This window comes from Oncorhynchus clarkii, chromosome 29 (genome assembly GCF_045791955.1).
Source record: "Oncorhynchus clarkii lewisi isolate Uvic-CL-2024 chromosome 29, UVic_Ocla_1.0, whole genome shotgun sequence".
Classification (NCBI taxonomy): Eukaryota; Metazoa; Chordata; class Actinopteri; order Salmoniformes; family Salmonidae; genus Oncorhynchus; species Oncorhynchus clarkii.
Window position 1 is genome coordinate 34,220,757 of NC_092175.1, and position 24,829 is coordinate 34,245,585.

Consider the following 24,829-nt stretch of genomic DNA (forward strand, 5'->3'; position numbering starts at 1 on the left):
CTCAGTGTCCAGAGAAGAGCCGACACTGGAGATGGCCATGAAAAAACAAACAGCCAAAGTGTCTCCCTCGCCCATCACTGGTCCTGCTGTCTTTCTGCTGCCCACTCCACAGGGTAAGTATATTTCAGAGCTTTCTTATAGTTTTAGGCATAAATCTAACGTCATGTGCATTCATTTATGTGTAGGTCAGGTGTGACAAATCACAGTGACATGTAATACTGCATATTAAGATATTATCTATCCATTTCGGTGCTTGTAGATAATGTCATTTACAGTTGAAGTCGGAAGTTTACATACACTTACGTTGGATACATTAAAACTCGTATTTCAACCACTCCACACATTTCTTGTTCACAAACTATAGTTTTGGCAAGTCGGTTAGGACATCTACTTGCATCTACTGCATCTACTTGCGTGCAAGTCATTTTTCCAACAATTGTTTACAGACAGATTTTTTCACTTATAATTCACTGTATCACAATTCTAGTGGGTCAGAAGTTTACATACACCAAGTTGACCATGCCTTGAAACAGCTTGGAAAATTCCAGAAAATGATGTCATGGCTTTAGAAGCTTCTGATAAGCTAATTGACATAATTTGAGTCAATTGGAGGTGTACCTGTAGATGTATAAATGATTGCCTCTAATATTATTCTGACATTTCACTTTCTTAAAATAAAGTGGTGATCCTAACTGACCTAAGACAAGGATTTTTTACTAGGATTAAATGTCAGGAATTGTGAAAAACTGAGTTTAAATATATTTGGCTAAGGTGTATGTAAACTTCTGACTTCAACTGTATATTTCTTCAGTATGAGAAAAGCACTGACACCTCAGGTTGTGGGAATAATTTGATGATATCTTGAAGATCCACCAAAAATAGGAAACTTGGGAGTAAAATTGTAATATGGGCTATATTCTTCTATTACCCTTTCCCATATGAGAATTATATCTTTATGCATCAATTATGTTATTGTTTTTTTGCCTTTGCCATATAGAGCATGCTGAAAGACAGGGGGGACCCCAGCCCGCGGCTGAAGATGGGCAGGATGGAGGGCAGGGTGGAGGGCAGGGTGGGGGGAAGGGTGGAGACCAGGCAGAAGAGTGTGTGGAGAAGAGAGAGGACAGTAAGAGCCGCTGTACCCGCTGCCCGCTGAGAGCCATGTGTCGAGCTGTGTGGGGGCTGGTCCTTGGGTGCTGTGTGGCCCTGGCGTGGGCAGTGGGCACACACAGTGCCAAGCAGTCTCTGGAGCAGCTCCATGCCCCCTTCTTCACTATTTGGTTCTGCAGTACATGGAACCTCCTCCTCTTCCCCCTCTACTACCTGGGACACCTGCTAGGGGCAGAGCAGAGACAGTGGCCCACAGCCTGCTTCAGGTGAAACAACAGCTAAAGAGTCCTCTGACAAGCAGGTGTTGGGCCCATTTCAGGTTGAGAGAAGGTTGACAGGGCTATGTGTGGCAGGAAGTGATGATCATTTTTGTTATTACACTCATCTAGATTGACTCTCTATTTTGGATAGAGTGTAATATAAGGATTTACAGTAACTTTAGATTTGTCAAATTACTAAATTAATGGTTTTCTTTTTAGGGAATATAGAAAACCTATTGCCACAAACCCTCTGTATCAGACAATATATTTAAGACAAGCTGCTTTGTGCTTTAATCTGCATGAGGTTAGCAGCTAAACAAACATCTTAAAAACAACCCTGCTGTTTATCCAGAGGATTGGTAGAGAGGTTGACCAGGTCACCAGGCGCCTGCCTCTGTCTTCCTGTGTCCCAGGCAGTGCAGTGGCTTCCTGGTGGAGGAGGACATGACAGTGAGAGTGCTCCTGAAGGGTGCAGCACCGTTCTCCGTGCTGTGGAGTCTCTCAGGCTACCTGTACCTGCTGGCTCTTTGTCGCATCTCAGCGGGAGACGCTAGCGCCATTCTCTGCTGTAGCCAGGGCTTCATCTTCCTCCTGTCCTGGATCGGACTCAACGACCGGTTCATGGGTGTACGGGTAAGAACTCCTCTGTCAGTGCTGGATAAAGGGGGAAGGGGATGGATGGACAGTGCAACACAAAGCATCTACCAATGTAGATACTCATTTAAGCATCCAGATACTCACATCAAAGCTTCCATAAAAAAATTCTCAAATATATAGATTTCCCTTGAGAGCGGTGCTTGTCGTTTAATTCAAAGGAAACGGTACTGTATTGAACGACCAGTTGAGGAACGTTGTGATTATGGCAGCCCAGAGAGCGATTGTGTATGGTGTGCTGCACAAGTTTTGAGATGTATAATGGTCAAACCCATATTGATCAGGCCACACACCCCCCCACCAAACAGGAGGGTCACACTTTATTTGGATAGTCCGGATTTTTCCATCAGTAGATGGTCTACAGATGGTCATACTGTCAACAAACTATCTGTTGATCAGCAACTGCTTGCTAAGACTATGGTTATGTTTAGGTTTAGAATACGGTTTAGGGTAAGGGTTAAGTTTAGGGTAAGGGTTAAGGTTAAGTTTAGGGTAAGGGTTAAGGTTAGGGTTAAGGTTAGGGTTAGAGCTAGCGTTTGGGTTAGTACATTGACAGTTGAAATGTTACTGTAGAGTCTGTAAATACAGTAGTCTGTAGAGCATCTACAAATGGACTATCCAAGTCAAGTGTTACCAACCGGAGGGCAAACACACCTCAAAAGGCTGTTAAAGAACGGTGCGGGAAACGGGTCGTTCAGTACAAACCGTCACACAATGTAGCAAATGTTCAACCGAACTGAACGCACCCCAGCCAAGCTCTCACATGGTAATTGTTGACCAACTGCGTATGTGGGGTTTGACTTTGATGAGTTTGAGTCAATTGATTGTGTACCTAACCTTTAAAAGGTGATGTTTATGGCTGAGCAAATCAAAGTGTTCCTTGTCATTAGTGTTGAGCTGTGATGTCTTCCTGTGTCTTTTTTCTCTACCAGATAGTGGCTGTAATTCTCTCCATCACAGGAATCGTCATGATGGCGTATGCTGATGGTTTCCATAGCGACTCAATCACAGGGGTGGCCCTGGCAGTAGGCTCAGCTTCAACCACTGCCCTGTACAAGGTCATCGGCATTAAAGTCCTACTCAATTCTCTGTTTCACTTGATTAATCGCATGACTTACTTAACAAAAGGCACATCTCATTAGGTGGTCCAGGTGTCCTCATGACATGGCATGAGGCAGACCTTTCCTCTTGTATTCTCTGTTGCTCCCGCAAGCAAGCAGGGAGGCTGATGACATGAGAGGGCACATCAGACCAACTCCTTCATTGGCCAACGCCTTGAAGTTTGCAGTTGTGTCGAAAAAACACTATTTAGCGCAAACATGTTTTTTTACCCTTAAGTGTGTCTACGTTACTGTATATACAGATGAAGTCGGAAGTTTACATACACTAAGTTGACCATGTCTTTATTACAGCTTGGAATATTCATGGCTTTAGAAGCTTCTGATAGGCTAATTTACATAATTTGAGACAATTGGAGGTGCACCTGTGGATGTATTTCAAGGCCTACCTTCAAACTCAGTGCCTCTTGACTCTTTGCTTGACATCATGGGAAAGTCTAAGGAAATCAGCCAAGACCTCAGAAAAAAACTTGTAGACCTCCACAAGTCTGGTTCATCCTTGGAAGCAATTTCCAAACGCCTGAAGGTACCACGTTCATCTGTACAAACAATGGTACGCAAGTATAAACACCATGGGACCACACAGCCGTCATACTGCTCAGGAAGGAGACATGTTCTGTCTCCTAGAGATGAACGTACTTTGGTGCGAAAAGTGAAAATCAATCCCAGAACAACAGTAAAGGACCTTGTGAAGATGCTGGAGAAAACAGGTACAAAAATATCTATACCCACAGTAAAGCGAGTCCTATATCATCATAACCTGAAAGGCTGCTCAGCAAGGAAGAAGCCACTGCTCCAAAACCGCCATAAGAAACCCATCCTACGGTTTGCAACTGCACATGGGGACAAAGATCGTACTTTTTAGAGAAATGTCCTCTGGTCTGATGAAACAAATATAGAACTGTTTGGCCAGAATGACCATTGTTATGTTTGGAGGAAAAAAGGGGAGGCTTGCAAGCCGAAGAACAACATCCCAACCGTGAAGTGGGGGGGGGGGGGTGGCAGCATCATGTTGTACCAAATACTAATTGAGTGTATGTAAACTTCTGACCCACTGGGAATGTGATGAAAGAAATAAAAGCTGAAATAAATCATTCTCTCTACTATTATTCTGACATTTCACATTCTTAAAATAAAGCGGTGATCCCCACTGACCGAAGACAGGGGATTTTTACTCTGATTAAATGTCAGGAATGGTGAAAAACTGAGTTTAAATGTATTTGGCTAAGGTATATGTAAACTTCTGACTTCAACTGTATTGTTTTTCAACAGAAAACGTTTAAAAATAGCTAGGGTTTGTCTTTAGGTCTCCTTCATAAATCAAAATCTTAACTGTTGTGGTGGGCAGACATAAGCACAAAGTATTTACGTGTGTTTTTATTCTTCAAGGTGTTGTTTAGAAAGCGAGTGGGAGAGGTGCAACCGGGTACGGCCAGTGTTCTGCTGTCCTGTGTGGGGCTATGCTGCTGTGTCCTCCACTCCTGGGTGTGTGTGATACTCTACCTCACACATGTGGAGTACTGGCCTCCAATCCAGTACATCCCCTGGGACGCATTGTTTGTGATGGCCTCCCTGCTCCTCGGTAACACTCCCCCGCTAATTTCTGTACAGATATTCTATTTTTATTTAACTAGGCAAGTCAGCTAAGAACAAATTCATATTTACAATGACGGCCTACACGTCCAGATATTAAATTAGTTCATTTGAATAACTCTGTTTTTAACATTTCCTTCACTCTTGTCCCTCCTCTCTCACCATCAGCTTTCAATGTCTTGGTGAATCTAGGAAGTGTGCTTGCCTACCCCTCCCTTATTTCTCTTGGAATGTTACTGAGCATCCCAGCTAATTCAGGTACAGAAAGAACAATGATATTTATCTGCTTATAAAACTCCAAACGATAAATCAAGCTAAACAACGGTGTCGAGAGAGATCTTCATACAGGTTTTCCTGAAGTCATTGTGGGAATCTCAAACAGCATTCCACTATACCTGACCCCCTACTGTATCTCTCTGCAGCAGTGGATTTCTATGTCGCTGCAGCCCCCCAGCTCAGCCAGGTCAGAGTGGCTGCAGCAGCTATCATCGGGGTGGGCTACCTCTTACTGCTGCTCCCTGGAGACTGGGATGACAGTGTTGTCCACTGGATAGAGGGTCTGTGGCAAGGAGGATGGAAAGAGGACAGTGTGGTTGGAGAAGATGGAGGAGCTGATGGAGGAGAAATTGCAAAGCCCAAGCCCAAACCAGCAGGCATTGCAGCCCTAACATGATGCACTTTGGTTTTACATGACAGAACTTGGTGTCAAAAGTCTCTCAACCAAAACCAGGGACGCAACTTTGGTGTTAGAAGTGGGGGGGAATAACTTGGTGGGGGGTCTGGGGGTCCTCCCATTTTTGGGGGCATATAAAGCAAATGTCCTGCATTTCTGCACAATCTAATATGACCCATTGCCCTTTCTAGCCATCTCTATTTAGAACAACATAAAGAAAGCAAAAATGACCAGTCATCAAGCTAGGTAAGAGATCCTTATTAAATATGTTTAAGTGATTGATAAGACTGAACTAGATCAATGGTAATTCAATAATCAATATTGTGCTGCACCTTTAACCAAACAGCCTAAAAAACAAACAACTCTTACAAATAAAGTACAAAGACTTTTGATTGTCTTTATTACATTTCAGCCAGCCCGCCCAGCCAGCCCGAGCCACCTGCACGCCCAACCCCCATCAGTCTAGTCAAAAACTCAACTCTCTCCCCAACAAAACTTCCTCCCCATCTTTTTTTATGTCTCAAGGAAAGATTTGAAAACAAAAGTGTTGTAAAAACACACATACACATTAACACACAGAAACAGTACACCCTAAATAAAATCATTAATATCATATGCGTAATAGTACTGTAGCTCTTTTTATCTGCACACAATATAGCTGGGTCACCCCATCCTGCCCCTAGGGGTCCACGGCCCTGCAGCCCCCAACCCAACACACCCCACTCAGCTTTAAGATTTTAGTGAAACATTCATTATTGGTTTCAGGTGTGTTAGGCCAAGGTCAGAGTGACAACCAACAGTATGGCAGACCCCCAAGGCCAGGACTGAGGAATGAGCAGCCCAGCAGCTAGGGATTTCCTAAATAGTTATCTCCCCTGACATGGGCATGTTTTCAATAAAGACACCCTTTGTCATACTGTATTCCATATAAGGTATCCATACTTTATGAAAGTTGCACAGTATACCCTTAGTCTAGTAATAAATACTACTGTGTCTAGTGTATCTAGTGATACATAACTTGACATTTCTTCCATCCATTGTGGGAGGATAACCAACCTTCCAATTAATGGCAATGCATCGGGAGGTCCATGGGGCGACGCACAATTGGCTCAGCGTCGTCCGGGTTAGGCCAGCAGGTATATCCTTGTCTCATCGCGCACTAGCGACTCCTGTGGCGGGCTGGGCGCAGTACATGCTGACCAGGTCGCCAGGTGTTTCCTCCGACACATTGGTGTGTCTGGCTTCTGGGTTGGATGTGCGTTGTGTCAAGAAGCAGTGCGGCTAGGTTGGGCTTTGGAGAACACATGGCTCTCGACCTTTGCCTCTCCCGAGTCCGTACGGGAGTTTTAGCGATGAGACAAGACTGTAACTACCAATTGGGGAGAAAAAAGGGGTAAAAAAATAGTTTCAATCTTTGAAGCTTCTTGCTTGCCCAGTGTTTGCTACACTGAAAAAATAGTGTTGTATCTGCAAGAATTCACCTCAGCTCCATCCCAGACTTCCCTGGCTGCTTGACTCTGTCACCATCTTTTCTCAGATGGTGACAGTGTAACTTTAGACCGTCCCCTCGCCCTTACCCGGACCCTCTGCACACATCAACAACAGTCACCCCTCGAAGCATCGTTACTCATCGCTCCACAAAAGCCACGGCCCTTGCAGAGCAAGGGGAACAACTACTTCAAGGTCTCAGCGCGAGTGACGTCACCGATTGAAACGCTATTTAGCGCGAACCACCGCTAACTAAGCTAGCGTTTCACATCCGTTACTCTCAGAAATACTAAGAGGCATGACAAAGACTTACATTGGTGTACATTTCTACATTATATTATCCATGATTTTAATCAATGGTTCAACAATTGAAATTCCCAGATCCCAGACTAGCCAACTCAAGATGGAACTTTGTATTCATTCACTGATTGTTATAATATACTGCAAAATTCACCTGAGCTCTGTAGACTGGTCTTCCCTGGCTGTCTGACCCTGCTGGGACACCTGTCATCATCTGATCCTGCTTGATGTGTACTGTAGTGATGTGTACTGTAGTGATGTGTACTGTAGTGATGTGTACTGACTGCACCATGAAGTCTGTATAGCTGCGTATATCGTGTCAGTGTGAAAGGAAGGGAATTAGCTAGGGAAACTGCCAGATAAATCATGTTACATTGCTATACTGACTAATAAAAACTCTGGGTTTAATCATTTGATTCAGGTCTAGTGTGATTGAGGCAAAAATAATAGCTCAAGTTAGTGAGCTAGCTAGCTGTCAGTTTTCCTAGCCAACTTTTGGCTAGCTCTGCTAGCTAATGGTACAATGGTACATCATCAAATGTACATATGTTGAAACAGGACAAAACAAAGGCAACAAAACATTTCCATACACACAACAGCTGTTAGATACTGCTACCTGACAGATATAGCAGCTAGAGGCTAGCTAGAGCTGAACTGGCTGTGGTAGCTGCTAGCAGTTCATTCACTTCAGCTGAGAGGGGATGAAACATTTGCTTAATGTTAGTTACACTACTAGCTCAGCACAGGGAATCATTTGTTTGTTTGTTTTCTGTCAAACAGCAGTTACCTTGCCAGAAAGATCAGTTAACTAAAGAGTAGCCCATTTCTGCTCTCCTTGCTTTTACAACTCGGGAGAAAAAGCGCAACATAGACAGCAGCAGCTTCTGTTCAGAAGTTCAGCCTTCACACAGCCTGTCCGCAAGCTCTGTGGTTTCTGTGTGGTCCTAAATCCAGCTCAAACCGGAAAATTGCCTACCTGACTGCTCTGAGGCGTTTACACGGTCCTAAAGCACACCTAAGCTAAGTTTTGTATCACCGTGCAATGATAAAACTGGGAAGGACAAAAATGCAATATCAGAATTTGACCATAGGCCTGTATATTAAAATATTGTGGATGTTTTTCTACGAGGCGTACTCGGTACCCCAAGGGCATGCGATATGTGTTAGATACCCTCAAATACAGAGTATATCTGTATTTCGTTATGCAGAAAACAAAAGTTAGTTCTCTTTTACTTTACTGATTAATTCTTCATATTTAAACATATTTTACATTTTTCTTTGTAATAGTTTTTTTGCATTCCAAAAAACAAACTTATACATACAAACAACAACTTACAAGACACACAAACAATGACTACATCTCATCTGCCCAGACACTCATCCTCATACCCCATCACAATCTTGGTTGCAATAGTTTATATTTTTTTCTAAGAGATTGTCAGTTGGATAGGCTCTGTGCAAGGTTTAGTAAATCTTACCTATCATATGAACATCTTTTTCTGACTCAAATAGGATTCCCTCAAGATTTCTCTGATGCCAAAAGATTTCAAATCGAAATGACGTCATATGTAACTTTTAATGTATTTGAAACTATCTACATTGGTCAGTCCAAAATTATTGTTTTATTCTGTGATGGAAATAAATGTATTTCCTGTTACCAAATTCATTTACGGTTTCTATGCATTTTGTTTTCCATGTGGGCCAATTTACCGATTAATGTTTAACAGCTATCTAAGGATTGTTCCATAAGGTTGTGTTTCTAGGGAGTGATATTGGTTCTTGTCAAATACGTTTCATTTTCTTCCATATCGTTATAGTGCTCTCAACTAGGAAGTTGTTAATGTTCTTAGCTTTATCCTTTGAAAATAGACTCGTAAAAAGATTTTGGGATGAGCATGTGCATCTTCAATATGTACCCATCCTCTTTAGTACATTTAACTATATATCGCAGGGCTTGGGTACAATTCCAAGTCTGGAAGGTTAAAACCACCCTCAGACTTACAAAAATATGAAACTTTCCTTTTTATTATATGAATTTTATTTGCCCATATAAAGTATTTTTGGTTATTACCAAAAATAAATAGTAAAACTTTGGCAGCCATGCCATTCTAACGAGATGTATTCTACCTGTAAGATTTCTTGAAACTAAATAGACAAAATATTATTTTAGTGTTACGATGCTTTTGGGAAACTCAGCCCTGGATGCCCAGATAGCTAGCAACGCGCGGTTACATGCACACAATAATAATATTATTGTGGATAGCCTGATTAAAATACAATTTTGTTTAAAACGTTTACATGCTTTGCAAGAAGTCCTCCTTTTCCTGTAGTCCACAATCATCTCCTTTGTCTTGATCATGTTGAGGGAGAGGTTGTTGTTCTTGCACCACATGGTCAGGTCTCTGACCTGCTCCGTAAAGGCTGTCTCATTGTTGTCCGTGATCAGGCCTATCACTGTTGTGTCATCAGCAAACGTAATGATGGTGTTGAAGTAGTACCTGGCCGTGCAGTCATGAGTGAACAGGGAGTACAGGAGGGGACTGAGCACGCACCTCTGAGGGGCCCCCGTGTTTAGAATCAGCATGGCGGATGTGTTGTTACCTACCCTTAACACCCGCGGGCGGCCCATCAGGAAATCTAGGATCCAGTTGCAGTGGGAGGTGTTGATGAGCTTTGAGGGCACCATGGTGTTGAATGCTGAGCTGTAGTCAATGAATAGCATTCTCAAGTAGGTGTTCCTTTTGTCCAGGTGGGAAAGGGCAGTGTGGAGTGCAATAGATAGCATCATCGGTGGATCTGTTGGTGCGGTATGCAAATTGGAGTGGGTCTAGTTTTTCTGGGATAATGGTGTTGATGTGAGCCATGACCAGCCTTTCAAAGCATTTCATGGCTACAGACGTGAGTAGTCATTTAGATAGTTTACCTTATTGTTCTTGGGCATAGGGACTATGGTGGTCTGCTTGAAACATGTTGGTATTACGGACTCAGACAGGGAGAGATTGAAAATGTCAATGAAGACACATGCCTGTTGGTCAGCGCATGCTCAAAGTACACATCCTGGTAATCCGTCTGGCCCCTTGGCCTTGTGAATGTTGACCTGTTTAAAGGTCTTACTCACATCGGCTGCGGAGAGAGTGTGATCACATAGTCTTCCGGAACAGCTGATGCTCTCATGCGTGTTTCAGTGTTACTTGCCTCGAAGTGAGCATAGAAGTTATTTAGCTCGTCTGGTAGGCTCGGGTCACTGGGCCGTTCTCATCTGTTCTTCCCTTTGTAGTCTGTAATAGTTTACAACCCTGACACATCCGACGAGCGTCAGAGCCGGTGTAGTACGATTCAATCTTAGTCCTGTATTGACGCTTTGCCTGTTTAGTGGTTCGTCGGAGGGCATAGCGGGATTTCTTATACGCTTCCGGGTTAGAGTCCAGCTCCTTGAAAGCAGCAGCTCTATCCTTTAGCTCAGTGCAAATGCTGCCTGTAATCCATGTTTTCTGGTTGGGGTATGTACGTACAGTCACTGTGGGGAAGACGTCCTCGATGCACTTATTGATGAAGCCAGTGACTGATGTGGTGTACTCCTCAATGCCATCGGAAGAATCCTGGAACATATTCCAGTCTGAGCTAGCAAAACAGGACTGTAGTTTAGCATCTGCTAAACTGTGCTTCCTGCTTTAATTGTTGCTTGTAAGCAGGAATCAGGAGGATAGAGTAATGGTCAGATTTGCCAAATGGAGGGCGAGGGAGGGCTTTGTATGCATTCTGTGTAATAGCTAAAATATAGTTCAGTATCAAAAGTAAAATAATTAATCATTTTCAATTCCTGATATTAAGCAAACTAGATGACACAATTTTCTTTTTTTTCTTTTTATTATTTAGGGATACCTAGGGGCACACTCAGACACCATTTACAAAATAAGCATTTGCATTTAGTCAGTCCGCCAGATCAGAGGCAATATGACCAGGGACGTTCTCTTGATAAGTGTGTGAATTTGAACTTTTTCCTGTCCTGCTAAGCAGTCATTTTTGGTGTCAGGGAAAATGTATGGAGTAAAAAATACAAGATTTTATCTAGTGAAGTAAAAGTAAAAGTTGTCAAAAAATAAATAGTAAAGTACAGATACACAAAAAACGACTTAAGTACTATAAAGTATTTTTACTTAAGTACTTTACACCACTGTGTGCATGTAAACGTAGGCTACTCAATGAAACTGCCATGAGGTGAATTGTAAGTGGCTCCTTTCAGCTCGTTTGATCTTGTTTTTGATAGCATGTCTTGTTTTGTGGTGTTTTGACTGATGTCACATCTGTGCTAATATGGCTCAAATGCACTAGTTAGCTAGCTAGCTAGCTAACCAGAAACTGTAATAATGTATTTGAGAGACAAGTGCTCATTTTGCAAATGTATTTATCTTTTCAATAAACATTGGAGACGAAATACAGATAACCTGTTTTTGACAACCTAAATTAACCAACCAACCCATCTATTGGTGGTGCAGTTAAACATTATAATGCCTTGGTCTAAATCAGGGCCACACAGAGGGTTTCTGGGTAGCCTTGAACAAATCTACTTTGAAACAAAAATCTACACCTTAAGCTATGGGCTTTAAAAAATAAGGTACCTGTACAATGTCAGATATAGAGCTGAAATGTATTCAATATTAAGTTTGCATCCCAATATTACACTTTATATACATCACAGAAAAGGGAAATATGCCAAAACCATTTGACATAGAAACACCGGATTGCCGCAAAAAGTGTATTAATTATGAAATTATGAAAGATATTAATAATGTTACACCCATGAGGCCACTAGAGGGCACTTTGGTCATTCCACTGCAGGAAATGGATCTATGACAACAACTAGCCATCACATATTGGGACAATCTTCAAGGTCATAAGGTTACACAACCTACGAAAAAGGTGCTACTAGAGTGCTGGAAACATGAACGAAATCTGAATAGATGTTTTGGGTGGATAGGCAAAGGCATGGCGAGAGATGGGATTGTTTTGGGAGGAGTTTAGCCCCTCTGTAGTTCTTCCTGCTATCCCACCTTGGTTGCTCCCTCAGCCAGTGATCTATGGTAGCTTGAGACGGTAAGAGATGAGAGAGTAAGAACTGAGAGAGTAAGAGCTGAGACGGTAAGAGCTGAGACGATAAGAACTGTTGAGGAAGGAGTGGATTTATTTGTAAGTGAACATTTAAGAACTCAGTACTATCCTTTCTTTAATATATTCACAGATGGATCTAAGGACCCTAAATCAGGAAGGACAGGTGCAGCTTTTAGTATTACTGAGTTTAAAGTGGCTGTGACAAAAAGAGCAATGGATAATTTATCCGTATACACAATGGAGTTGCTGGCCATACTCTTGGCTGCAGAGTGGGTGGAGGAGGTGAGGCCATACAGCTCTGACTCCTGTGCAGCACTCATTTGTGTATCGGAGCAGACAGGATGTATTGTATGAGGATTTGCAGTGCTTGTATAGGGTGAGACAAATAGTGGTATTTGTGATGTTCCTCTGGGTACCAGCTCATGTGGGAGTAGAGGGGAATGAGGAGGTGGATGTTATCACCAAGCAGGCTCTCAAACATCCAAATGTTGAAATGGAGCTGTCAATCAGTAAAGCAGACGCCAAGGGGTTAATAAGAACAGTGGTTAAAAACAAATGATAAGAGTTTTGGAAAAAGGATGGAAAGGGAAGACAACTGGACCTAAGGAAGGCTTTTGATACTGTTAACCATGAGATTCTCATCACAAAATTGTCCAAGTTCAACTTTTCCCCTGATGCCTTGAGATGGATGAAATCATACCTTGAAGGCAGAACTCAGTGTGTCAGAGTGAGCAATGAGCTGTCGCCCACTCTTAGCTATGATGTGGGTGTGCCCCAAGGGCCAATACTGGGGCCCCTCCTGTTCAGCCTGTACATTAATTATCTGCCTTCTGTCTCTACTGGGTCTGAAGTTCAAATGTATGCAGATGATACAGTGATATATGTGCATGCAAAGAGCAAACAACAAGCGGCACTAGAACTCACTACTGTAATGGTCCAGGTTACAAAGTGGCTCAGTGACTCGTGTTTGCATCTCAATGTGTGTTTACATGTTCTTCACAAAGAGGACAACAGATGCTACTAAGCCAGATGTCTATGTGTCAGGGGCGAAGCTCCAGGTGGTATCTGATTTTAAGTACCTTGGCATCATACTTGATTCCAACCTCTCTTTTAAAAAGCATGTGAAAAAGGTAATTCAAATAACAAAATTCAACCTGGCTAATTTCCGATTTATACTAATGTGTTTGACTACAGAGATAGCAAAACTGTACTTCAAATCTATGATACTCCCCAACTTAACATCTTGCTTGACTAGTTGGGCCCAAGCTTGCCGTACAACATTAAGACCTATTCAGTCTGTCTACAAACAGGCTCTCAAAGTGCTTGATAGGAAGCCCTATCCCGGTGCAATACACCGATGCATGTCTTGTATTCAAGATCCTAAATGGCCTGGCTCCCCCTCCACTCAGTATTTTTGTTAAACAGAAAACCCAAACATATGGCAGCAGATCCACAAGGTCTGCCATGAGAAGTGACTGTATAGTTCCCTTAAGGAAAAGCACCTTTATTAAATCCGTTTTCTCTGTGAGAGCTTCCCATGTCTGGAATACACTGCAGTCAGACACACTTAACTGCACCACATATCACACTTTCACAAAATGCTTGAAGACATGGCTAAAGGGCAATCAGATTTGTGAACATAATCCCTAGCTGTGTATTGCCGCTTTCCATGTTGTCTGTTGTCTGTTGCTTGTGAGATGTGGAAACACTTTGTTGCTTTTATGAATTTTGTCTTGCTGCTTTTTGTTCTATGTTGCTATGTCTGTATGCTACGTCTTACTTATCCAATGTTGCTCTGTCTGTATGCTATGTCTTGCTTGTCCTATGTTGCTCTTGTCTATATTGTAATTGTTTTTAATAACCTGCCCAGGGACTGTGGTTGAAAATTAGCCGGCTTGTTAATACAGGCACATTTACTGAAATGTTAATGTGCACTCTCCCTGTAAAAATAAAATAAACTCAAACTATATAAGATCCAGGAAAAGGTGGGGGCAGGGAGGTCCTCAGGTTGAGAGAGAAGGGTAATTAAAAGGCTGAGACGGACACATGAGGCTCAACAGTACATAGAAATTGGTAGGAAAACATCAGACTGGGAGGTGTGGTCATTGTCAGGAGGAGATGGAGACAGTGGAACATGTTCTATTTCAGTGGCAGAAATATGGGAGGGAAAGGGAGAGATTGTTATTAGATTTAAGGAGTAATGGGGTTGAAGAGCCAAGGGGATGTAGTATTTAATTGTGTTTTTCTTTATGGAGACGAGAATAATGGGTAGGATTTAGACCTTCCCTGTCTCTGGTCCACACTCCAGTCAGTTGGTTGTGGTAATGAACCTTAAAGTTGGTTGCCATATAAAATCCACAGATGAAGAAGAAGAAGATCGCGAGACTTTCGGGAACGCTTGCAAAGCAGACCAGGCTGAGGTTTGAGAAGTCAATGAGAGAAGTGAAACATTATTCTTTAGCGGTAAATTTTCTCGAAATCTAAAGGCACAACCTAGGTTCGAGACAATGTTTTGTGTAGTTGAACATGTTATTACTCCAACCTCGTAAAAGTGACAAACGTTTTAATTTTTGTAAAAAACAACTTTATATTAAAGGAGTGCCGTTGATTTGATGGTCTGCACATGCGCAATCCGAAAGATTAGACCCGATGACGTTTCTGCGCATGAGCTAAAGTAGCCAACATGACATCGCCTACAAGGGTGATCTTCATACTGTACCACAGAGAACAATGAGACAGATATTTCACCGGATGTATAAATGTGAAGCATCCGCTTGGCGTTTCCACTCACTACCAAATATGGAAGTAGTGAGAGGAAGCCTATTTGCCGGCAGTGGGAGAACATTCTGCTAATTTTCTCATTTATGAAACATTTGATTTCAATACAGGTTTCTGTTCCCAAAACTAGAATATGTTACAAACAGTGTTGACTATGTTTTGTAGACTTTACCCTTTGCCAAAGTAAAAACAAACAAAAAAAAAACGTTGTTTAGGAGTGCAAAGGCGAATTGAGTTATTGCATACATATATATATATACACACACACACACACACACACACACACACAAACCAGGAGGTGGGCGGAGAAACACGAGCATGTTGCTAGCTCGTGTTTCTCCGCCCACCTCCTGGTTTGTTCTGCCCACCGTTTGTTCCCGTTTAAAACGACGGGCTGAGGTCTATCTTGGTTTAGTTATAAAAATATATATTTGACTGGACTGTCTCTGAGCTAGCTAGCTATAGTCTTCCACTACGGCAGGTGGCAGTAGCAAACCTATAAAGGTTACATTTCAAACGTAGTGCACGCATGTGTACATACATTTTTGTAAAGCAACGGCGTGCAGCAACCAGGGATAGTAGTGGAATCATGGCACTGAATGCAGGTAAATAAACCAGCTGCTTTCTTTAAATGCTTATGTTTTATTTTGGTAGGCTATCTCAAAAGTTTATTTTGCTAATTGTCTTTCAGAATGCCAGACTCTGACGTTTTTGGGAATTAAAGTTTTGACCGGAAGCCCAGTTTGACAGCTAGCTTGGACAGCTAACGTTAGCCAACCAGCTAACGTTAGCCAACTAGTTGGTCTACCGGTGTCTCCAGTTTAGTTAGCGCAAACTGACGTCGCATAATACTTGCTTGCTAACTAATTACTGTTGGCTCACTATCAAACGTTAGATTATCATCACCTAGCTAGCTGAAAGATTAACCAAAATCGACTAATGCAACGCGTTAAATGACCGTACTGTCAGTTTGATAAACTAGTTAGCTGCAAGCCAGCCGTGTCCATATGACTGAGTTCTAATAGTTTGAATGTCGGTTTCCTCACCCTCCACTGTTTTCTTGTCAGACGACGATGACTTCGAGTGGACACCCCCTTCAGAATCGGAGATGAAGGTTATTCATGCTCAGCGGGAACGACAGGACAAAATAAGCAAGCTCATGGGTGCCTACCTCCTCAAAGGCTACAAAATGTTAGGAGAATGCTGTGAGCAATGTGGGGTGAGTGGGGGATAATCCAGGCCATCCCACTTTATATATTTGTAACATTTTATATATTTACTGAGTGAGATCTATAGCTAAATATATTTACTATGTAATGCTTTTTAAAACTAAAGGGATTGATTGGTCTTGTCTTTGGAGATGAATGAACGTCTAAGTAGTATTTGGGCTTGAGTTTAATAATTGGTTGTTTGTACCTGTCCAGACGATTCTCCTTCAGGACAAGCAGAAGAAGAACTACTGTGTTGCATGTCAGGAACTGGACTCTGATGTAGACAAGGACAACCCAGGTAAGAGTCTGTGCAGGGCTAGGTTCATTTATGTTATGACTGGGGGGAAAAGTTGCCAGACAACTCATCCTGAATTTAATTTAGCTGCTTTATTCATCACTCCATACAAAGAAAACACTTGTGGGTGTGACGTTTGGCTGGAGCAATGTGGATCGGTAGACAGGCTAGGAAATTAGTTTCCTGAGCTAACTCTGGGCCCTTCTGACTAATCTAATATTAGTTTGCAACTGAAAAAATAATTGTCTTGCTCCAACTAAACTGTTCTTCTCCTTTCCTTCTCTTTCCTGTTACTCTCACACTCAGCCCTAAATGCCCAGGCTGCCCTGTCACAGGTCAGAGAGAGACAGCTAGCCTCTCAGCCTGTCCATCTGGACAATGAAGCCCCCTCCAGTGACACCCCCCTCTCCATCACAGGGCAGCCCCGACCAGAGCACTGCGAGGGTGCTGCGTCAGGACTGAGAGGGCCCCTACCTCCACCAGCCAACCCCCCCCCTGCACTCACCGTGACCCCTAGCTTCCTCCCTACATCCACCCCATCCATACAGCCAGTCCAGGTGGCAGCCCCCATAGTAGCCCCTGCACCTCACCCAGCCCTGTCCAGTGCTGAGGATGCAGTGCTGCACAAGCTGCGGTGGGCTACACAGGAGCTCCAGCACTCAGCCTCAGTAGAGGCTAGTATCCAGCTGTGCAGCCTCATCCGCAGCTGCGCAGATTCACTGCGCAGCCTGAAAGAGCTTCACCAATCATGAGACTGAACTGATGGCAATTCTAAAAACAGAAACAAGGCATAAACACATGCTCACTCACATAAGCAACACCGGAAGTTGTAGCAGCTTGATTCCCTTGCAAAGGTTTTTGTGGCAAATATGAACAGCTTCGCCTCTGGCGGTAAAGGTTCATGTAATTAACTTGGACAACTGTCTGTGTATGCATAGTTTGTATTTTGATTGCCTGACCTGTAGTGTAACATTTGTTTAAACATTGCTGTTACTTTTCATTTGAAGTCTTCTCTGGATTCATGGTGAAGTTGACACAAACTTGCATGGTGAGAATGGGCACCTCTGAGTGGTTGAATTTCTTTAAACTGCATATAGTTGAGTGGGGTTTGACTGGTTGATATTAATGTACATCACTTGTTTATAAAAATCTGAATTTATCCACATTATTCCTACTTTCTGTCATTACTTCATTTTTAAACAAGTGGCCTTTGTTTTATGTGGCATACTACAATATAGTGACATAATGGTCATGTAATTTTATGGTGTTGTAGCAATCTATTTAAACTAGAAGATGATATTTGTAATATTCACTATTGGGACTTTCCTACTTTTTAACAAAGTGTTGGCGCAACTAAGGATGTTTTTGATGGATGCATAATGATATTTGCTGTGATGTAGTACTGAACGAATTTCAGTGTGTTTGTAATGGTGGATATTTTTTGATTTGGGAGTTGTAGTATAAATATAATTCAAGGCAACAAATACAATACAAATGCCGCACGAATTGAGGTATCACGTGTGACTAACACATGTCCCGCCTTGTGTCAGTGTAATTTTGTGAGTTCCGGAACTCTATGGAAAGATGCACCATTCACCCAAGTTAAGTCGAAATCGTGCTAGTGCTGTCTGACATCACGTGTGACGAAAGTAGGAATGTACTGATGGAGACAGATCCATAGTTCACTCCCCGATTTAATTGTGGGGACAATTGGAATATTCAGTGTTTCTGGATGGCAATATTGGGTGGGAGTTTTCAGTGGTTTTGTCTTGAGGTTAGGCATTTGGAAATGGGTTAAGGTAAAGATTTTGGTATTGCTAGAATGAAACAAACCACCGACCTCGTTTCGGAATTATCGTTACAAAGGACGTACTGTTTCCTCTCTCCCCAAATATAGTGTGTTTTGGAAGCGGTGCAGCGCCTCGGTCTCGCTGCGATGAAGTGGGACGGGGAGGGGATATTATCCAGGGCGAGGTTGGCAGTTGAGACAGGAAAGCGTAGTGGGAAACAAAGCAAGGACATCAGACATGAATTCATCCTGGTAACATTTGCATAGGCTTCCGTTATGTTTTCATTGTCAAAGCAGTTTTTCATCCACACTACGATGGATGCTGTGTGCATGGCGCCTCTATTGTGCTACTGAGGACTCGTTGGAAATACAATAATCGGACTGAAGGTGACGCAACGTATTTTTATTGGAACTATACATTCCCTCTACATTTGCGACATGTTCTGTTAAACGCTCATCATCGGTGGATTGCTGATTTGAGACGACTAGGCTATAGCCGACTTTTTCGAAATTATCACAAACTGTACTTGATAGTGGACTTCCGTTATTGAATCCATATGTTCTTTATGATTTCATATTTCTGGCAGTTATATGATAGCATATAATAAGACGCGTGGAAGTAAACAAATATATATACATTGATACAGAGGTAGAAAATGAACGGGTTCCAGACCAGTCCTCCTGAATGTCCAGACAGCGTCTGTTCAATCGAAGGACTACCCCCTTTGCCAAAAGGCCTCAGCGGCATCCTGAACTCCAGTGGTGGCTCATGGAGGGACGTCAAAAAAGTCTACAGTAAACTGACAAGCATTCAGGCCGACATTAGCAAGTCTACAGTGATCGACTCTCTCGGCCGCATCAAGCCTGCAAGTCTGGACGCAGGGCTCGCAGTGCTGCGCGAAGAAATGGTTGGACATTATTTTGCAATCAGTTGATTTAATTGTATTATTATTTATCGTAAGAAATGTAAAAAACATACTGAAATTTGATAAACAACAAAAGCAAATTAAAAACAGAAATACATACAATATTTTGATAATTTTTCACAGCTTTTTGTCTTTGATTATTGTCAGCAAATAACATATCTAGAGAACATCCTGAAATAATTGGGTTATTTTATTTAATCAGCTGCTATTTCTGCTCAATTTACCTACATGTGTTATTGTTAATTTGTATTAAATTGACAACGTTTATATAGTTAATGTATGAGATTATTGACACAATTATCCTTTCCTGTTGTGTGTCCTAGGTGGGCCTCAGACAGTTGGACATGTCTCTGCACTGTCAGCTGTGGTCTCTCTATGAGTCCATCCAGGAGTACAAGGGAGCCTTTCAGGACATCTCCAACTCTCTGCTGTCAGAGAGCAGCATCACTACAGAAAATAGTTACTCTGAGGAAGAGGATGATTATGAAGAGGAGGAGAACGATGGTGATAATGTACCTCAGAATCTACCTGGCACTTCACTGACTCTCCAGTCAACTCAAAACTCCCGGGACCAATGGATCAAAGAGTCTTTCCACATTTCCTTATAAACCAACTAATATTTTTCCTGTATTTACATAATATAATCTGTTTCCTGTTCTGTATAGCTGTTTTATTATTTATTATACTTGTACCCAGCTAGCTAGGTTATTGGCAGAATAACATTTTTATACTGGTGCCCTACTGATGAACCGTCTCCATCACACAAGGAGCTGACATTTTCAACAAAACCTTGTTACTATACAATCCTTTGTTAAAGAGACCTTGCTTGTTGATTTGGACTAATTGTACGTATCTTGAAAACACAAGCCAATTAAGCCATATTTGAAATACCTGATGATTTATATATATATACATATATATTACATATACATATACATGATTGTAAATGCCTTGTAATTTACTCCTTCATCGGAGTAAAACAGATTTTTCTCTAAATATCATTTTCTTCTCTACAATTTTAAGATTGAATGTAATCTTAGACACGTAGTCACATACACACAATGTCAGTATTTCTCTTTTTTGTTTGTTGTGATGGGAAGTTTATGTATTGAGCTTTTTTAATATCTTGGCATAAAAATAAGAAATGCTATGGACAGTAACCATGTCTTTTAAGTCAAATCTACACTACTTCAATGGTCCGTTAATGGGTCCAGCTCAACTGTAATATATTGGTTTGGAAAGGGGTTATTGACATACTCTAACCACTAGATGGCAACATTTGTTGTGACAGATATCAGCATCTGTTCCACATGTAGAAAACCTGAAAAATCTTGTTTCCCAAGGTGAAGTCAGGAAGCCCTTTAGTTCCAAAAACTGTACTTTTGTTCTTGTGTTTCTGGCTCACTGCAGAGTATGCATTTTGATAACTATGGAAGTGTGCCATTTTGATAACTATGGAAGTGTGCCATTTTGATAACTGTAGAAGTGTGCCATTTTGATAACTATGGAAGTGTGCCATTTTGATAACTATGGAAGTGTGCCATTTTGATAACTATGGAAGTGTGCCATTTTGATAACTATGGAAGTGTGCCATTTTGATAACTATGGAAGTGTGTCTTTTTGATAACTATGGAAGTGAGCCTTTTTGCATCTAACTATTACTTACAGTATCTCACAGGAGAAGTTATGTGGATGCCATTGATATCATTGTTTAGCCCTTTAAAGTTATATGACTGTACTTTTGCATGTTTTTGATTCCTGAGAGCACCACTCTGACTGTCTGGCCATTATAAACAAACCGTTCCAGCCACACATGGACTTATTAGGTAATGATCCCTGTTCTCTCCCCAGGGTAGGAGGAGGAGTCCAGAACACAGTAGCTGTAAAACATTCAACTACCATCATAATGCCTTCCTTACTAATGGAATTAGCCCCGAACATCTAGTGTTTCTACCTATTTAGTGGTTGAAATAGAATTTGAATAAAACATAAAAGTCTTGTTTAAACTTGAAAACACCATAAAGTTTTGTGTAAAGGAAGGTTAGAGGAATACAACCAGGACATCCCAGGTCATTTATCTTGCTAGCTTGCCATTATATTTAGTATTAAGGCAATGTGTATGACAACTCATCAACATCAAGCAATAATAGCAGAGGCTTATACCAGTAGGCCCAGCTTATTGTTGTCTTCACATAGTTTATTCCATTCCATGCCACACTTCCATATATATTACATAGACATTATGTCAGCATGACTAGAATGGAATAACTTCTGTAATTACAGTCTAATAAGTATATTAGTACACACAGAGTCAGTATGTTTTCTTTTAAGACAGAATCAAAAGTAATAGCAGCAAATACTAAGGTCAGAGCAGCAAGTGTACTCTTAGGAAAAAAAGGTGCCATCTAGAACCTAAAATAGTTATTAGGCTGTCCTCATAGCAGAACCCATTGAAGAACCCTTTTTGTTTCCAGGTACAACCCTTTTGGTTCCATGTAGAACCCTTTAAACAGAGGGTTCTACATGGAACCTAAAATAGTTTTACCTGGGACCAAAAAGGGTTCTCGTATGGGGACAGTTGAAGAACCCTTTTTTCTAAGTGTGTACTGCTTAACACAGTAACTGGTGACAGGAATTACATGAATAGATCAACTCTACCCTTGTGCAAGCTACGTTACAGATCCACTAGCCACCAGGAAATGACTAATTGAAAACAGGAAGCCCCATACATGCCTCAGACATCCATGATAATTTTCCTAATAGCCACAGAGCAAGGGCCTCAATCAATAGCCTAATGATGATGGATCAAATTAAAACAATCCATTGTTCACTCTTAGCGGAATCCTAAAGTTACTAGGCACTTATTTTCTATAAACCATGATAAGGGAGATATTCAATGTGATCGTTCAAGTAATACAGAACATTAAAACAGGTGAGAGCTTTTACATTCCTTGTAGAAAGTCCCATGTATTTCTATAAATAGGCCATACACAGCTGTGGGACGTAGGGGTGCTGAGGGTGCTGTAGCACCCCCTAAAAAATCTCAATTCAATTTAAAAAATGAAGTAGTGCACTAGGCCTTTACTAGTTCTGTTTTAGCTGACCGATTTAACCACTTGTAGTGTGAGCATGAAAACAAATGTAATGTGGCTTCAACTCAGTTTATGATAGTTAACCTACAGTCTGAGCAAAGATAAATTAGACAAGTCCTCTGCTCATTTCAGGTCTTTACCTGGCCTTATGACTCTCAGACACTGATAGTGATGTGTTTGCTGCTTGAGTCAAGATAAATAACATGTTGACTCATGACTTACACATCCGCTGCTGCCTGGCAGAACACTCACTCTGTCTCTTTGAACAAGGTGGGGTTGAGTTAGGAAACTCTTGGCTCTAGCCAGCTGTCTACTTCACTGATCTCTTCCCTGAATACTGTAAAACATTGTTAGTGTAGTTCCATATGTTAAGTAATGACGTTCTGAACATAATCAGGCTCAATAAATGTATATAACTCCTAGTCATAACATGCCTTGATTTTTTTTATAGCCTGTGATCGATCATGCATCCTCTCTGTCAATGTTGTTATAAGACTATTGCAAAGAGGAAAGGAGAGGTACACAGCTGCTGTGTTCCACATGTAGGCTGTACCACACTTCTCTGTCCCCAGCTGCCTCTGTCCACCCACCCCTCCCTCTTCTCCTTCCAAAAATATACTCCACACAGCTATGGAAAATCCCTATGCATGGCTACTTCGAATACCCGTTGGGACAGGACATCTCTCTTCATGGAAAATCATGCATCATCTTATTGCCCAATGTGCGTTTGGCCCAAATGGAATCACAAACCGTTTAGATCAGTAAGGAAATTAAAGGATGTTCTTAAAATGTAAATCAAATATTAGGATAAAAGTGTCAAAATAGGCAAGAGCACTTTACAAATGGATACAATGTATACTGCAGAGAACAGTGCCAACAATAGTTTGAGTGAACAATTCAGGACAAAGTATTCATTTTGAATATACTTCAGAAAAGTTGGATAAGTGTCATCTGACTCGTTAACGGTCATCATACTGACAGTGGCATCGTACCATGGACGGAATCCAAAGTCTGAAATGTTATTGTTTACTGGTATACGGATAGGCAAAAAGATAAGAGACAGGGAATTTTGCATAGTGCCGCGTCATCAATGCTTTGCAACCGCTCCCCTTCTTTATCTGCAGCCTACAGACTCAACAAATGATACCACTTGGAGAGTTTATTGCACTGTCAGTATAACGTTGCCTAAAATGTGTTATGGTGGCTTTATCGGACAGTTTTATTTCCCTGGCTGGGCGAAGGACAGCTATTATATACCTGGATGAATTGTCGACACTGTCTTTTAACTCGGGAATGCATATTGTGGACTAGCAGTTGCATTTAGGATATTTGTTTTTCCTTATTCTGACCATGTGGAAGTGTTGAAATGCGCACGACAGTGGATTCGGTTCCGCTTATAAATACTGTATTTAATAATTACGGTATTTCCGTGCTACATGTTTTTTTTATTCGATGCGTTTAGTTGATGGCGACAGTTTTATGTGACTCAACTCAACTTCTTCACCTGCGGCTGTTCCTTTTGAACACGGTCAGCTTGAAGACAACGGTTTTACACACCACGAACTGTCATTGAACAACCATCCCGAAAGGAGTTACAAGAGAGTGGAACTTACTTTCTAAAACTTTGTAATACCTCAACCAAATTATGACTTCGGTTTGGAAAAGATTACAACGCGTTGGCAAAAAAGCTTCAAAATTCCAGTTTGTGGCGTCTTATCAAGAACTTGTGTTGGAATGCACGAAGAAATGGTAGGTTGTCGTTTATTTAGGTTAAACGAACTAATTTTCACAACATCCCATTGACCCACGTTATCTATCTGCTCCCGTGAAGGGCGTTTCTCCTTGTAATATTTCTACTTTAATGTTAGGTTTGCGCAGCCTACCGCCATGGACACTGCTTTAGGCATCCTTGTCAAGAACCTATTCCATTTATTTGATCCAAACCATAACGGACCGTATTCCATTTCCGTACTAGTGACAACAGAGTTACAGGAAGAGCGCAGAATGCGGTTAGTTCGTTGTTTCCTCTGAAACAGTAATATGAATAAGAGAAGCGCGTGAGCTGTCGTCACTAGCTACCACAACCACAAAGTCATAATGATGGATAAACCCTGTTTCTCCAATTGTTATATTTAAAATGTTATTTTAAACCTAACATTTAACCTTAACCACATTGCTACCCTTGCCATAAATGAAGACCAATGTTTTTTTTTTACTCTATAGGCAATTTTGTGGCTGTGAAATCGAATCGAATTGAGCCTCTACATTTCCGCGTGTATTGTAATTATAGTAGGCTATGAGCACAGGATAAACACTATTTTCACGCCACTTGATACCACCGTGACTTTTTCGTAACTGGTTAGAACTTACGCAACAGTTCAGGAGAATTAACGTAGCAGGTTAGGAGGCAGAGGTTAAGGTTACGAAAATATA

The 24,829-nt window shown here is 41.5% G+C and overlaps 4 protein-coding genes across 9 annotated transcripts in view; all 4 read left to right on the forward strand.

Moving 5' to 3' along the window:
• The first annotated feature begins 31 nt into the window (after positions 1–31).
• Positions 32–5,408, forward strand: LOC139388209 (solute carrier family 35 member F3). Its single transcript, XM_071134765.1, has 7 exons — positions 32–113; positions 998–1,376; positions 1,784–2,003; positions 2,957–3,082; positions 4,532–4,724; positions 4,904–4,993; positions 5,158–5,408. Exons 1-7 carry the CDS (start codon positions 32–34, stop codon positions 5,406–5,408), a joined length of 1,341 nt encoding a protein of 446 aa, XP_070990866.1.
• A 10,032-nt stretch (positions 5,409–15,440) lies between these two features.
• Positions 15,441–17,757, forward strand: LOC139388586 (protein ZNRD2-like). Its single transcript, XM_071135339.1, has 4 exons — positions 15,441–15,688; positions 16,151–16,302; positions 16,508–16,592; positions 16,896–17,757. Exons 1-4 carry the CDS (start codon positions 15,613–15,615, stop codon positions 17,339–17,341), a joined length of 759 nt encoding a protein of 252 aa, XP_070991440.1. The 5' UTR covers positions 15,441–15,612; the 3' UTR covers positions 17,342–17,757.
• A 408-nt stretch (positions 17,758–18,165) lies between these two features.
• LOC139388587 (leucine repeat adapter protein 25-like) lies at positions 18,166–21,318 on the forward strand. The gene is made up of 2 exons (XM_071135340.1): positions 18,166–19,286; positions 19,628–21,318. The coding sequence occupies exons 1-2, from the start codon at positions 19,035–19,037 to the stop codon at positions 19,910–19,912; spliced, it is 537 nt and encodes a 178-aa protein (XP_070991441.1). The 5' UTR covers positions 18,166–19,034; the 3' UTR covers positions 19,913–21,318.
• A 1,940-nt stretch (positions 21,319–23,258) lies between these two features.
• LOC139388617 (EH domain-binding protein 1-like protein 1) overlaps positions 23,259–24,829 on the forward strand; it is a 39,692-nt gene continuing 38,121 nt past the window's right edge. For 2 of the 6 annotated variants that reach the window (XM_071135383.1, XM_071135381.1), the window contains exon 1: positions 23,262–24,145. In XM_071135383.1, the coding sequence (XP_070991484.1) occupies positions 24,042–24,145 (104 nt within the window). In that variant the 5' untranslated portion in view covers positions 23,262–24,041. Of the gene's footprint in view, positions 24,146–24,829 lie in introns of all 6 variants that reach the window. The other 4 variants (XM_071135384.1, XM_071135385.1, XM_071135380.1 and 1 more) reach the window with 3 other exon arrangements.

Bases quoted from the DNA above. Each gene is read 5' to 3' on its own strand.
- LOC139388586 (XM_071135339.1), top strand. From the start codon at position 15,613: ATGTGTACATACATTTTTGTAAAGCAACGGCGTGCAGCAACCAGGGAT. The intron at 16,303-16,507 runs GTGAGTGGGGGA...GTACCTGTCCAG, and splicing joins AATGCTGTGAGCAATGTGGG to ACGATTCTCCTTCAGGACAA. The intron at 16,593-16,895 runs GTAAGAGTCTGT...TCTCACACTCAG, and splicing joins TGTAGACAAGGACAACCCAG to CCCTAAATGCCCAGGCTGCC.
- LOC139388209 (XM_071134765.1), top strand. From the start codon at position 32: ATGGCCATGAAAAAACAAACAGCCAAAGTGTCTCCCTCGCCCATCACT. The intron at 114-997 runs GTAAGTATATTT...TTTGCCATATAG, and splicing joins TCTGCTGCCCACTCCACAGG to AGCATGCTGAAAGACAGGGG. The intron at 2,004-2,956 runs GTAAGAACTCCT...TTTCTCTACCAG, and splicing joins ACCGGTTCATGGGTGTACGG to ATAGTGGCTGTAATTCTCTC.
- LOC139388587 (XM_071135340.1), top strand. From the start codon at position 19,035: ATGAACGGGTTCCAGACCAGTCCTCCTGAATGTCCAGACAGCGTCTGT. The intron at 19,287-19,627 runs GTTGGACATTAT...TGTGTGTCCTAG, and splicing joins CAGTGCTGCGCGAAGAAATG to GTGGGCCTCAGACAGTTGGA.